Source organism: Elephas maximus, chromosome 24, assembly GCF_024166365.1.
Source record: "Elephas maximus indicus isolate mEleMax1 chromosome 24, mEleMax1 primary haplotype, whole genome shotgun sequence".
Lineage (NCBI taxonomy): Eukaryota > Metazoa > Chordata > Mammalia > Proboscidea > Elephantidae > Elephas > Elephas maximus.
The window spans coordinates 33,429,739-33,445,460 of NC_064842.1; the positions used below are offsets into that span (position 1 = coordinate 33,429,739).

The 15,722-nt window shown below is 42.7% G+C and overlaps 1 protein-coding gene across 2 annotated transcripts in view; it reads right to left on the reverse strand.

Annotated features, from left to right (window-relative positions):
- The window catches only part of TRIM67 (tripartite motif containing 67), a 71,194-nt gene that overhangs the window by 12,129 nt on the left and 43,343 nt on the right, over positions 1-15,722 (reverse strand). For both annotated transcript variants that reach the window (XM_049868647.1, XM_049868646.1), the window contains 4 exons: positions 4,954-5,049; positions 3,364-3,486; positions 2,251-2,361; positions 457-616 (listed from right to left, as the gene is read on the reverse strand). In XM_049868647.1, coding sequence (XP_049724604.1) covers positions 457-616; positions 2,251-2,361; positions 3,364-3,486; positions 4,954-5,049 — 490 coding nt within the window. The remainder of the gene's footprint in view (positions 1-456; positions 617-2,250; positions 2,362-3,363; positions 3,487-4,953; positions 5,050-15,722) is intronic.

Below are 15,722 nucleotides of genomic sequence, written 5' to 3' on the forward strand. Positions count from 1 at the left end.
CCTTCTTATCCCCAATACCCCTCCTACACCTCTACCGTTGTCTCCTTCTCCTGCCTTTTTGTCATAGCACCTGTCACTGTCAGACATTATATTGTATGTTTATTTGTGTAACATCTATTCCTTCCACTAGAATATAAGCTCAATCTTGTGTGGCAATCAGTAGACTGCTGTGTCCCAAGCAGCTAGACTCATGCCTGGCACATGGTAGGCACTCAGTAAATGTTTCTGAATGGGTGGACAATCCTCATTCTATAAATGAGAAGACGAGAGCTCACCCTGGGGATTCCCCACCTTTGGTCACATAGCAGAGGTCTGGGCTGGGACGTGACCTTAGGTCTCTGACTCATCATCACTGCCATACTCCACACATCACCCATCTTCCAGTGGCTCTAAGCTGACCCTAGACTGGATGCCTCTCCTGAGAGAAGCACAGAAGTGGGGCCAACCGCGGCTCACCCCTACATTTCATCTGGATGAAGTCCAGCTGGTGGATGGCCTGCAGCAGTGGCTCGCTGTCCAAAGTCAGGTCGAACTCCGCAGACACCTTGGGCTCCAGGGCACCTTTCACCCACTGTTCCTGAGATACCTGGACACGCTTGATCAGAGCATCAGAGATCTTCAAGGAAGCAGAGAGGTTTGAGTTTTGATTTGCAAAGGAGAAATTGTACAGCAGCGGTGAGGAAAGGGTACGGTTTCAACTTTATGGCTCAGGGACAAGAAAGGCCTGTGCTAAGTATGTGCCCTCAGGCTCACTTCAGAGAATAAATACCGCCCCTGCCCTGGATGACCCTTATAAAATTGTTTAAATCATACTTTCAAAATGTAGTTATGTTCAGTTTAAAGAAGCACTCGCTATTACAGAAATTGGGCTAAACCCTTTTGTAAAACAAATAATGCTATTTTAAATATACAAAAGCATTCTTCATTGTATCTGTTTTGTTAGAGCTAGTATTTTACAAAGTGAAGTATATTAATAATCTGTCCCAGGGTCTGAAGAAATCATATCCCCAGAACTTTGAAATTCCGGGTCCCTGACCTGTTTTCTCTGAGTTGGTCTGTAATCCCAGCTCTAAACTCTCATGGCATCACACCCATAGCTCTCTTAGGGGATGCAGGTTAACCAGTAAGCCCAGTATGCACTGGCTTGCATTGAGCAAGGCATGCATGGGCTCCATTGTGTTTACTTGCTAATCTGTGAGCAATTTCACATGGGCTTCACCACATCTTTGACTTCGTGGGGGACAGGTGAAATTGTGCACTGCAGATTGGCGGGAAGGCACAACTGGGCCTGTGTCTACCTTGCTTATTGGGTAATCTGGCCCTGGGCCACAGCTGCCCTCCTCTACTGGAAAGTTGTACTTAGTCAGAAATTTCTTTTCTTTCTTTCTTTTTTATTTTTATTGTACTTTAGGTGAAGGTTTACAGGACAAACTAGCTTCTCGTTAAACAGTTAGTACACATGTTGTTTTATGACATTGGCTAACAACCCCATGACATGTCAACACTCTCCCTTCTCAACCTCGGGTTCCCTATTACCAGCTTTCCTGTTCCCTCCTGCCTTCTAGTCCTTGCCCCGGGCTGGTGTGCCCCTTTAGTCTCATTTTGTTTTATGGGCCCGTCTAATCTCGCTTACTCAGAAATTTGCACCTATCCCTGCAGGGTCATGATCTGAAGTGCCTTCTTGGGGAATAAACGGGAGGATTTCACCATTTTCCTCACACACAGGTGACTGAATTCCTATCTGAATTATGGCCACATTTCTCAGAGACTTTATGACCCTGAGTCATCTGATGGGCTGGAGAGACGACCAGTATGGCTGCACTGTTCACTGTAAGCAGCAGTCACCTGCCCAGGCCTGTAGGACAGTACACACGATTGGGCTATGTGGATTCTTCTAACTCACTTCTCCCATTGGGATCTGTCCAGATTGTTTAGCAAAGAGTGTCCTTTGCTATTTGGGCAAAGGAGAGGGGAACATGGAAATCCAAGCAGAAAAGCATAGCATTTCAGCCTTGGTGACTTTGGCCTTTAACCTCCTTGTTTACAGATGAAGCAGATGCGGGTCATAGCTAGTGAAAGGCAGAGCCAAGGTGAGAACTAGGTCTTCTGGAATCATTGAGCAAAGGAGAATCTACCTGACTCCAAGCCACTGGAAGAATCTTGCCTAACGCTACAGCTTGTCTGGGGTGTGGCAGTGGAGGTGGAAGAGGGAAACCATGCCTGCCTGGTATCCTCTAGCAGTGGGCTCACCTGTAGAAACCCGGAGGGGTCATTCTCTTTTATCACCTCCAGGCAGTACTCCATCAACCCTGTCGACTGGCGCAGCTTCAGTGTGCAGTGGTTGATCTGATCCCAAACCATCTGCAGTGAAAAGGATCCTTTAGAAATTGTCTTATCAGAGAGTGAGCAGCCGGGCTGCAGCGAGAGTCATGAAAATAGCACAAAAACACATGGAAGAGGTGGGCCTGGTCTGATATACTGCACACCTCCTCCTCTCTGCTGTGCTCCTGAGTGCCATGTGCACTCTCTCCTGGGACCCACTTCCCAAGAAGGGGGCCATGGTGCCCACCAGGGCAAACCTTCTGAACTCTGGATGATAAAGCAGACAATGTGCATACTCAGAAGCCCTCCACATGACCAGCTTCTGGTCTTGCTTCTGACCTGTTGAATGGGCTTTAGCTGCTAAACTTCTAAACCATGGATCATCCCCAACATTCATTCCTTCTTTCCTTGAAAGTAATAGTTTCTGATTCAGTTAGGAAATGTCTTTAAAATACATTGTGCTTCCTGGACAATGAGCCAGCCCTTCATCAGTGCAGAGCATTCAGGGGCCCTTGACCTGCCCCAGGGACTTAATGTCATACGAGGGAAGGTCTTATATGTCCCTTGCTGAAATTGGCCATATTATTACTGATTACTGAATGCATAGACCATCAGAAAGAACCCAAAGAAGGGAGCAGAGTTAGGGACCTGCAAGGAGCAAAGCCTAGTCACTGTAATGGATCACTTCTGCTCTACAAGTCAGGTGAGAACAAGAGGAGGCCTGAGAAGAAAATGAGGACTTAGTAGAGATGGGAGAGGGTGGTCTTGTGACTTTAAAACAGCAGGAAATAGGCATCTGGCTTGCTTTGTAAAGAAAGCTTGGATGTTGGTTGGCTTCAGTAAAAGGGGGGAGGGTGGTCTGTGTCATGGTTGCATTTGTGTGTGTAACTAGCCATGGGCCAACACGCTCATCTCTTCTTTGTTCCATTCACTCACTCATCCGCTTAACTACTATTTACCCAGTGCCTACTTTGTGCTTCACCCATGCTGAATGCAGAGGATGTAATGGGGATTAAGTGCATCAGCCATCCCAGTACTTACCTTCAACTTGTGTTCCCTCTCTTTAGTAACCTTGGTGAGCAATTTGGCTTTCTGCCGAGTTAAAGCATCGACTAGGGCATCACACTGAGCAACCAGGCAGGCTTCGTAGTCTAGTCCATTTTCCTAGGGGAAGCAGAAGAGCTTTAGGGAGAAGAGATGCCAAAATTTGGCGAGTGCTATAGATAAAAAAGTATTTCAGAGAAGTTTATCCCAGAATTGTTTGTAATTTTATTAAATAGGGAATAAAAATAAATATGCATTAGGGGAGGACACCCAGAAATTATGGCCCATCTATATGATGGAATATTCCATAACCAAACTTTATTCATAGAGAGTTTTTAATGTTATGGGAAATGCTCATAAGAGACTGTTAATTGAAAACGAAAAACAAAAAACAGGACACAAAGTTGTGTGCAAAATAATCTCAGACATATTGTGTGTGTGTGTGTTTATGTGTGTGTAAAGTAATGGATCGGGGGACGAGAAATGCCAAGCCATATGAAGTTTGCCCAGGAAGAGAAACTCAGACAAGGACCTTCCTCCAGAGCCAACAGAGAGAGAGCCTGCACCCTGAATTCAGCCTTCTAGCCTCCTACATTGTGAGAGAATAAACTTCTGTTTGTTAAAACCACCCGATTGTGGTCTTCCTGTTATAGCAGCATTAGATAATTAAGAGAGAACTTATGTCAAGATGGTGAGAGTGGTCACCTCAAGTGGTAGGAAAATGGTGGGCTTCTTAGTTTTTCTACTTCTCTCTACTTTCCAAAATTTCTGCTATAACACACACGTTCGCTTTTATAATCAGAAAAAAAGTACCAACAAACAAAAATAGCGCTCATGCTGTAGGGTCTTTCTCGTTCCTAAAAGGAATCCTCCTGGGTCTGTAAGATCTATGTGGACTCAGACCTCATGTCTCCAAAACATCAGGAACGTCATGACTTAAAAGGCCTCAGGGCTGAATTCTGCACTGTAGCTGGTTAAGACTTCAGGGGCCTCATTCTCTTTTCTCCACCCAGATGCTCAAATGTTTTGCAGGGCTCATCATCTGTGTAAACGATTCTACTAGAAGTGCACGTTTATAGAGGAGTGCACGCGTGACACTCTGCCCCCCACGCAGGGGTCCCTGAGGCCAGAGGCTGTGCCTTATTCATCTTTGTGGCTTGTGTCTGGCTCAGCATAAGCACTCAGTAAATACATTTATTTAGTAAATGATGCATTTATATTTTTATATTATTTGATGACAAGGGCATACTTGGGTACAAAAGTAACGCATGCAGATACTACATAGGATCTACATGGCCATGTAGAGTGTTGGGTTATATCTTTCAACCTTTCTATTCTGTGATTCTCTATAACTGACTTTGTGTAAAATTCCTTGGGTAGTTTCCAGTGCAGGGAACTTCCTTTCCCTCATTGGTGTCATCTGAGTGTCAGTGGATTGAGCATATGGTATCTTCAGCATCCAAGGCTGTACAATGGAATAATGAAGTTTTCTAATGTTTGTCACTCACAAACATACGTATCACAAGACTGCCTTTCTTCTTTATACTGCTTATACTTTGCAAACTTCCTACCCTGAGTGTCCCTCACCTGGATCTGCTGCAGTATGTTCTTGAGCTGAACCAGAAATTCTTTAGCTTCTTTTGCCTTATCGGAAACTCCATTTAAGGCCTGAGATAGTTGTGCCTTAAAAAAAAAAAAAATTAGGTATTAAAGATACACAATTTGAACTTAATCATAAAGGCTTATGCTTATAAGAAAGAAGAGAACTGATTCCCAGCGTAAGTTAGTCACATCTGTGAAGATGCCACTGCTGACTCATGGTCCCACCTGTGCTTATTTTTCCTGCAATGGTTGGTGAGTGTTAATTGGCCTGCACTTGTCTATCTGGACCCCAGGCCTGAAAAGAAGCAAGGAGAAGTCTTACCTGATTGGTCCTAGTGGATAGGCCTGCCCCTGACATCGGTAGAACCCAGGATAAGAGTACAAACGGAGGTTCTTTGCCCTTCTGGCCCCCTGTCTTCCCACCAGCAGCTCTGTCCCTCATCAGGAAGGTGTTCAAATGCATATCTATGGGCATCCCAGACTACAGGCCACACTCTACCCACCCCATGCCTACACAGTTGTCTTTCTCCTGAGGTACACGCCTGCTGGTGCAGTCCGGGAAGGGGCCTGAGGTCCTGGAATTGGGCTGGAGCCATAATGACAGCGGGGAACTCCAGGTATCATTGAGGGGGGAGACACAGGCTCCTCGTGGGCAGCCCCCTTAGCCCTCCTCCCCTTTCAGAAACAGGATGCAAGGGTGGGCCTGCAAGCTGGAATCAAACCTGTGGCCTTGAGCATCAAATCCAAGATATTGAGTAGACTGATGACCTTATTTTTAATATGTCCCATTTTTAAAATTAAAAAGTTGAGAATTGGGAGCGGGGCCAAGATGGCAGACTAGTCGGAGGCTTCCTGTTGCCCCTTTTACAACAAAGACCCAAAAAAGCAACTGAATAGATTATCAGTGACAATCTAGGAGCCTGGGACATCAAAAGCAAAGTTGAGGAATCAGACTGAGAGGCAGGGGGAGGTAGAAACGGTTCAGGAGAAGCTGGGAGTTGCCAGACCTGACCTGGCAGGAAGTGGCACCCTGCAGGCTGGGATCGGTGCCAGTGGTGAGGCAAGCAGTGGTGTTCGGGACATTTTTTCCATATTGAGAGAGAGACTGCGGGGTGGAGAGTCTACTCATGCCTCTGTAACCAGTGAAAAGTGGTGCTCAATTGGCGAAAGATAACTACATGCAACTAACCTACTGTGTGGCTCAAAAAAACAGCCTTTTGGGAAAATCCTCTCTCCCACTTACCTGCCCTCTTCCCACTCTGTACTGGGTCAGGGCTGGCTTTGGAGAGTGCTGCAACCCCTGGGCCGGAAGTAGGACCCATCATGTGCCCTGAGCCTTTCTCTTGGCCTTGGAGAGGGAACAAATTAACAAACAGGGAAAAAATAATCTGCCAACTTCTCTAAGCCGGGAACTCAGGACAGAAACAGCTCCTACGCCTAGTCACAGGCATAAAGGGTCCATGGACTTGCATGCCTTTCACACCTGCGTAGACCTGTGTGGGCCCATTTCAACAGTATAGGCCCTTATCAGCACAGTAAAAAAAAAAAAAAAAAAAAGGTATATAACTGAAGTCTAATGTCAACTGTTTCAGCTAAATGGTGGAAATGTAGATTTGTGACATTTGATGCCACTCTGCCTATTACGCAGTGTCCTCACCTACCCACATCAGAGGCCTGAAGACTGGTGACTCCACCCATGCCACCTAGCCACCCACAACAGGAGTCCAAGAATAAGTGGTGCCTCCCAGTCCTTAGAGCCAACAGCACTGGGTGCCCATAGTCTGGCTGCAAAACCCACCCACGTATGTGCTGTAGGGAACAAGGACACACTTTCCTCACAGACACTCAGGAGCAGCTATTAGCCCTCTGCCTTGCTCAGGGCATGACCCCCTACTGCAGTCAGATACCTGTGCCTACACCAATCACCCCTGCCCATCTAGGACTATAGGTGAGAGCCTGACCACACACTTGGTGACTGACTACCTGGACACCAAACTGAATCCATACAAGAAATGTAAATGGAGGGGAGCGGAGCCAAGATGGCGGACTAGGCAGACGCTACCTCGGATCCCTCTTACAACAAAGACACGGAAAAACAAGTGAATCGATCACATACATAACAATCTACAAACCCTGAGCAACAAACACAGATTTAGAGACGGAGAACAAACTAATACGGGGAAGCAGCGATTGTTTTCAGAGCCTGGAGCCAGCATACCAGTCAGGTATGGCACAAGCACAGAGAGCTGCTCCACCCCCCTGAACTGACACGGGGAGGGGGACCAGCCGGTTCCGCGGGCGGCGTGGGACGCAGCCAGTAGGAGAAGTCCCCGGGAGGCAGTGACTGGTCTTGGAACGGGGAGAGCAGCATCCCAGCCAGGGAACCATCCCGCTGGGATTTGGACTGGACGCAGGTACGGCATAAACACGGAGAGCTGCTCCACCCGCATGAACTAACCCCGGGAGGGGGCCCAGTTGGGTCGTGCGGGTGGTGTGGGACGCAGCCGGTAGGAGAAGTCCCCGGGAGGCAGCGACTGGTATTGGAGCAGGGAGAACAGCATCCCAGCCGGGACACTCGGTCATGGCACAAGCACGGGGAGCTGCTCCACCCACCTGAACTAACCCCGGGAGGCGGCCCAACTGGCTCGCGGGGGCGGCACGGCAACGTGGCTGGAGGGACGAGAAGTCCCCGGGAGGCAGCGACTGATTTTGGAGTCGAGAGTGCACCGTCCCAGTAGGGGAGCCTTGACGCTGGGCGTGGGGCTGGAAGCGGAGGATCTGACCTTGACTCCAGCGGGCCAGACCCCCCGGGGGCAATCTCCACACAGCCAGCACACACAGGCGACGCGCCCCGCAGGAATCTCAGATATATTAGTCATTCCAAGCAAGACAAGCAACTCTGGCTATATTCTGAGGTGCTACTCTCCTATCTCTCTGTTCCCTCCCCCACCCTCCCCAGGCGGCTTCATTAACATCTGAATAGCCTGAGCCAGAGGGAGAACTCTGATAGGGGTCTGACTGCATTTTTTTTTTTTTTTTTTAGCGGATTTTCTGGAAAAACTAGTTTCCCAGTGATGGCTCGGAGACAACAATCCATATCAAACCACTTAAAGAAGCAGACCATAACAGCTTCTCCAACCCCCCAAACAAAAGAATCAAAATCTTTCCCAAATGAAGATACAATCCTGGAATTATCAGATACAGAATATAAAAAACTAATTTACAGAATGCTTCAAGACATCACAAATGAAATAAGGCAAACTGCAGAAAAAGCCAAGGAACACACTGATAAAACTGTTGAAGAACTCAAAAAGATTATTCAAGAACATAGTGGAAAAATTAATAAGTTGCAAGAATCCATAGAGAGACAGCATGTAGAAATCCAAAAGATTAACAATAAAATTACAGAATTAGACAACGCAATAGGAAGTCAGAGGAGCAGACTCGAGCAATTACAATGCAGACTGGGACATCTGGAGGACCAGGGAATCAACATCAACATAGCTGAAAAAAAATCAGATAGAAGAATTAAAAAAAATGAAGAAACCCTAAGAATCATGTGGGACTCTATCAAGAAGGATAACCTGCGGGTGATTGGAGTCCCAGAACAGGGAGGGGGGACAGAAAACACAGAGAAAATAGTTGAAGAACTCCTGACAGAAAACTTCCCTGACATCATGAAAGACGAAGGGATATCTATCCAAGATGCTCATCGAACCCCATTTAAGATTGATCCAAAAAGAAAAACACCGAGACATATTATCATCAAACTCGCCAAAACCAAAGATAAACAGAAAATTTTAAAAGCAGCCAGGGAGAAAAGAAAGGTTTCCTTCAAAGGAGAATCAATAAGAATAAGTTCAGACTACTCAGCAGAAACCATGCAGGCAAGAAGGGAATGGGACGACATATACAGAACACTGAAGGAGAAAAACTGCCAGCCAAGGATTCTATATCCAGCAAAACTCTCTCTGAAATATGAAGGCGAAATTAAGATATTTACAGATAAACACAAGTTTAGAGAATTTGCAAAAACCAAACCAAAGCTACAAGAAATACTAAAGGATATCGTTTGGTCAGAGAACCAATAATATCAGATATCAGCACAACACAAGGTCACAAAACAGAACGTCCTGATATCAACTCAAATAGGGAAATCACAAAAACAAACAAATTAAGATTAATTAAAAAAAAATACACATAACAGGGAATCATGGAACTCAATAGGTAAAAGATCAAAATAATCAAAAAGAGGGACTAAAAACAGGAGGCATCGAACTGCCATATGGAGAGTGATACAAGGCGATATAGAACAATACAAGTTAGGTTTTTACTTAGAAAAATAGGGGTAAATAATAAGGAAACCACAAAAAGGTATAACAACTCTATAACTCAAGATAAAAGCCAAGAAAAACGTAACGACTCAACTAACATAAAGTCAAACACTATGAAAATGAGGATCTCACAATTTACTAAGAAAAACGCCTCAGCACAAAAAAGTATGTGGAAAAATGAAATTGTCAACAACACACATAAAAAGGCATCAAAATGACAGCACTAAAAACTTATTTATCTATAATTACCCTGAATGTAAATGGACTAAATGCACCAATAAAGAGACAGAGAGTCACAGACTGGATAAAGAAACACGATCCATCTATATGCTGCCTACAAGAGACACACCTTAGACTTAGAGACACAAACAAACTAAAACTCAAAGGATGGAAAAAAATATATCAAGCAAACAATAAGCAAAAAAGAAGAGGAGAAGCAATATTAATTTCTGACAAAATAGACTTTAGACTTAAATCCACCACAAAGGATAAAGAAGGACACTATATAATGATAAAAGGGACAATTGATCAGGAAGACATAACCATATTAAATATTTATGCACCCAATGACAGGGCTGCAAGATACATAAATCAAATTTTAACAGAATTGAAAAGTGAGATAGATACCTCCACAATTATAGTAGGAGACTTCAACACACCACTTTCGGAGAAGGACAGGACATCCAGTAAGAAGCTCAACAGAGACACGGAAGATCTAATTACAACAATCAACCAACTTGACCTCATTGACTTATACAGAACTCTCCACCCAACTGCTACAAAATATACTTTTTTTTCTAGCGCACATGGAACATTCTCTAGAATAGACCACATATTAGGTCATAAAACAAACCTTTGCAGAGTCCAAAACATCGAAATATTACAAAGCATCTTCTCAGGCCACAAGGCAATAAAACTAGAAATCAATAACAGAAAAACTAGGGAGAAGAAATCAAATACTTGGAAAATGAACAATACCCTCCTGAAAAAAGACTGGGTTATAGAAGACATCAAGGAGGGAATAAGGAAATTCATAGAAAGCAACGAGAATGAAAATACTTCCTATCAAAACCTCTGGGACACAGCAAAAGCAGTGCTCAGAGGCCAATTTATATTGATAAATGCACACATACAAAAAGAAGAAAGAGCCAAAATCAGAGAACTGTCCCTACAACTTGAACAAATAGAAAGTGAGCAACAAAAGAATCCATCAGGCACCAGAAGAAAACAAATAATAAAAATTAGAGCTGAACTAAATGAATTAGAGAACAGAAAAACAATTGAAAGAATTAACAAAGCCAAAGGCTGGTTCTTTGAAAAAATTAACAAAATTGATAAACCATTGGCTAGACTGACTAAAGAAATACAGGAAAGGAAACAAATAACCCGAATAAGAAACGAGAAGGACCACATCACAACAGAACCAAATGAAATTAAAAGAATCATTTCAGATTATTATGAAAAATTGTACTCTAACAAATTTGAAAACCTAGAAGAAATGGATGAATTCCTGGAAAAACACTACCTACCTAAACTAACACATTCAGAAGTAGAACAACTAAATAGACCCATAACAAAAAAAGAGGTTGAAACGGTAATCAAAAAACTCCCAACAAAAAAAAGCCCTGGCCCGGACGGCTTCACTGCAGAGTTCTACCAAACTTTCAGAGAAGAGTTAACACCACTACTTCTGAAGGTATTCCAAAGCATAGAAAATGACGGAATACTACCCAACTCATTCTATGAAGCCACCATCTCCCTGATACCAAAACCAGGTAAAGACATTACAAAAAAAGAAAATTATAGACCTATATCTCTCATGAACATTGATGCAAAAATCCTCAACAAAATTCTAGCCAATAGAATCCAACAACACATCAAAAAAATAATTCACCCTGATCAAGTGGGATTTATACCAGGTATGCAAGGCTGGTTTAATATCAGAAAAACCATTAATGTAATCCATCGCATAAATAAAACAAAAGACAAAAACCACATGATCTTATCAATTGATGCAGAAAAGGCATTTGACAAAGTCCAACACCCATTCATGATAAAAACTCTTACCAAAATAGGAATTGAAGGAAAATTCCTCAATATAATAAAGGGCATCTATGCAAAGCCAACAGCCAATATCACTCTAAATGGACAGAACCTGAAAGCATTTCCCTTGAGAACAGGAACCAGACAAGGATGCCCTTTATCACCGCTCTTATTCAACATCGTGCTGGAAGTCCTAGCCAGGGCAATTAGGCTAGACAAAGAAATAAAAGGTATCCGGATTGGCAAGGAAGAAGTAAAGTTATCACTATTTGCAGATGACATGATTATATACACAGAAAACCCTAAGGAATCCTCCAGAAAACTACTGAAACTAATAGAAGAGTTTGGCAGAGTCTCAGGTTATAAAATAAACATACAAAAATCACTTGGATTCCTCTACATCAACAAAAAGAACACCAAAGAGGAAATAACCAAATCAATACCATTCACAGTAGCCCCCAAGAAGATAAGATACTTAGGAATAAATCTTACCAAGGATGTAAAAGACCTATACAAAGAAAACTACAAAGCTCTACTACAAGAAATTCAAAAGGACATGCTTAAGTGGAAAAACATACCCTGCTCATGGATAGGAAGACTTAACATAGTAAAAATGTCTATTCTACCAAAAGCCATCTATACATTTAACGCACTTCCGATCCAAATTCCAATGTCATATTTTAAGGGGATAGAGAAACAAATCACCAATTTCATATGGAAGGGAAAGAAGCCTCGGATAAGCAAAGCACTACTGAAAAAGAAGAAGAAAGTGGGAGGCCTCACTTTACCTGATTTCAGAACCTATTATACAGCCATAGTAGTCAAAACAGCCTGGTACTGGTACAACAACAGGCACATAGACCAATGGAACAGAATTGAGAACCCAGACATAGATCCATCCACGTATGAGCAGCTGATATTTGACAAAGGACCAGTGTCAACTAATTGGGGAAAAGAAAGCCTTTTTAACAAATAGTGCTGGCATAACTGGATATTCATTTGCAAAAAAATGAAACAGGACCCATACCTTACACCATGCACAAAAACTAACTCTAAGTGGATCAAAGACCTAAACATAAAGACTAAAACGATAAAGATCATGGAAGAAAAAATTGGGACAACCCTAGGAGCCCTAATACAAGGTATAAACAGAATACAAAACATTACCAAAAATGATGAAGAGAAACCCAATAACTGGGAGCTCCTAAAAATCAAACACCTATGCTCATCTAAAGACTTCACCAAAAGAGTAAAAAGACCACCTACAGACTGGGAAAGAATTTTCAGCTATGACATCTCCGACCAGCGCCTGATCTCTAAAATCTACATGATTCTGTCAAAACTCAACCACAAAAAGACAAACAACCCAATCAAAAAGTGGGCAAAGGATATGAACACATTTCACTAAAGAAGATATTCAGGCAGCCAACAGATACATGAGAAAATGCTCTCGATCATTAGCCATTGGAGAAATGCAAATTAAAACTACGATGATATTCCATCTCACACCAGCAAGGCTGGCATTAATCCAAAAAACACAAAATAATAAATGTTGGAGAGGCTGCGGAGAGATTGGAACTCTTATACACTGCTGGTGGGAATGTAAAATGGTACAACCACTTTGGAAATCTATCTGGCGTTATCTTAAACAGTTAGAAACAGAACTACCATACAACCCAGAAATCCCACTCCTCGGAATATACCCTAGAGATACAAGAGCCTTCATACAAACAGATATATGCACACCCATGTTTATTGCAGCTCTGTTTACAATAGCAAAAAGTTGGAAGCAACCAAGGTGTCCATCAACGGATGAATGGGTAAATAAATTGTGGTATATTCACACAATGGAATACTACGCATCGATAAAGAACAGTGACAAATCTGTGAAACATTTCATAACATGGAGGAACCTGGAAGGCATTATGCTGAGCGAAATTAGTCAGAGGCAAAAGGACAAATATTGTATAAGACCACTATTATAAGATCTTGAGTAATAGTAAACCTGAGAAGAACACATACTTTTGTGGTTACGAGGGGGGGAGGGAGGGAGGGTGGGAGAGGGTTTTTTATTGATTAATCAGTAGATAAGAAATGCTTTAGGTGAAGGGAAAGACAACACTCAATACATGGAAGGTCAGCTCAATTGGACTGGACCAAAAGCAAAGAAGTTTCCGGGATAAAATGAATGCTTCAAAGGTCAACGGAGCAAGGGTGGGGGTCTGGGGAACATGGTTTGCGGGGACTTCTAAGTCAATTGGCAAAATAATTCTATTATGAAATCATTCTGCATCCCACTTTGAAATGTGGCGTCTGGGGTCTTAAATGCTAACAAGCGGCCATCTAAGATGCATCAATTGGTCTCAACCCACCTGGAGCAAAGGAAAATGAAGAACACCAAGGCCACACGACAACTAAGAGCCCAAGAGACAGAAAGGGCCACATGAACCAGAGACCTACATCATCCTGAGACCAGAAGAACTAGTTGGTGCCCGGCCACAATCGATGACTGCCCTGACAGGGAGCACAGCAGAGGACCCCTGAGGGAGCAGGAGATCAGTGGGATGCAGACCCCAAATTCTCATAAAAAGACCAAACTTAATGGTCTGACTGAGACTAGAGGAATCCCGGCGGCCATGCTCCCCAGACCTTCTGTTGACACAGGACAGGAACCATCCCCGAAGACAACTCATCAGACATGAAAGGGACTGGTCAGCGAGTGGGAGAGAGACGCTGATGAAGAGTGAGCTAATTATATCAGGTGGACACTTGAGATTGTGTTGGCAACTCTTGTCTGGAGGGGGGATGGGAGGATAGAGAGAGAGAGAAGCCGGCAAAATTGTCACGAAAGGAGAGACTGAAAGGGCTGACTCAAGAGGGGGAGAGCAAGTGGGAGTAGGGAGTGAGATGTATGTAAACTTATATGTGACAGACTGATTGGATTTGTAAACGTTCACTTGAAGCTTAATAAAAGTTAATTAAAAAAAAAAAAAAAGTAAATGGAGTCCTGGGCTCACATACCTAGTAACAGCTCTAACCACCTGGTGACAGGATGCTAGAGCTTCAAAACTAAAAAAAAAAAGGCTCCAATAATTAAGCTAGCTCACATGAGCAGCCTATTTCGGCACAACAAAACAAAAGCTAGACACAGTAAGCAAACATAAAATAAATAAATACGATAACTTATTGATGGCTTGGAGACAACAGTCTATATCAAATCACATAAAGAGGCAGACCATGATGGCTTCAGGAAGCTCCCACAACAAAGAATCAAGAAATCTTCCAGATGAAAAAAACTTCCTGGAATTAGTGGAGGTAGAATAAAAAAAAAAAATTTTTTTTTTTTTTTTATTCTACAAAGGATTAATATATAGAACTCTTCGAGAGATCAGGAAGGAGACCAGGCAAAATGCAGAACAAGCCAAGAAGCACACAGACAAAGCAATAGAGGAACTTCAGAAGATTAGAGAAGAGCATAATGACAAATTTAATAGGTTGCAAGACTCCATAGAGAGACAGCAAACAGAAATCCAGAAGATTAACAATAAAATTTCAGAATTAGACAACTCAGTAGAAAGTCATAGGAGCAGAACTGAGGCAATGGAAGTCAGAATTAGTGAGATTGAAGATAGAGCACTTGACACCAACATATTTGAGGAAAAATCAGATAAAAGAATTAAAGAAAAATGAAGAAACCCTAAGAATTATGTGGGACTCTATCAAGAGGAATAGCCTACAAGTGATTGGAGTACCAGTACGGGGGGGTTAACAGAAAATACAGAGAGAATTGTTGAAGATTTGTTGGCAGAAAACTTCCCTGATATCCTAAAAATGAGAAGATACCTATCCAAGATGCTCATCAAACTCTATACAAGGTAGATCCCCAAAGAAATTCACCAAGGCATATTATAATCAAACTTGCCAAAACCAAAGATAACGAGAATTTTAAGAACGGCTAGGGATAAATGAAAAGTCACCTACAAAGGAGAGTCAATAAGACTAAGCTTGGACTACTCAGCAGAAACCACGCAGGCAAGAAGGCAATGGGATGACATATATGAAGCCTTGAAGGAAAAAAAAAGGCCAGCCAAGAATTATATATTCAGTAAAACTGTCTCTCAAATATGATGGCAAAATTAGGACATTTCCAGATAAACAGAAGTTTAAGGAATTTGCAAAAACCAAACCAAAATTACAAGAAATACTAAAGGGAGTCATCTGGTTAGAAAATCTATTAATATGAAAACCCAAGACTAGAACACAGGACAGAGCAAGCAGATATCAACCCAGAGAGGGAAATCACAAAAATAAATCGAAGGTAAAACACTCAAAATAGGAAAACAGAGCTGTCATTATGTAAAAGATGACAATATGAAA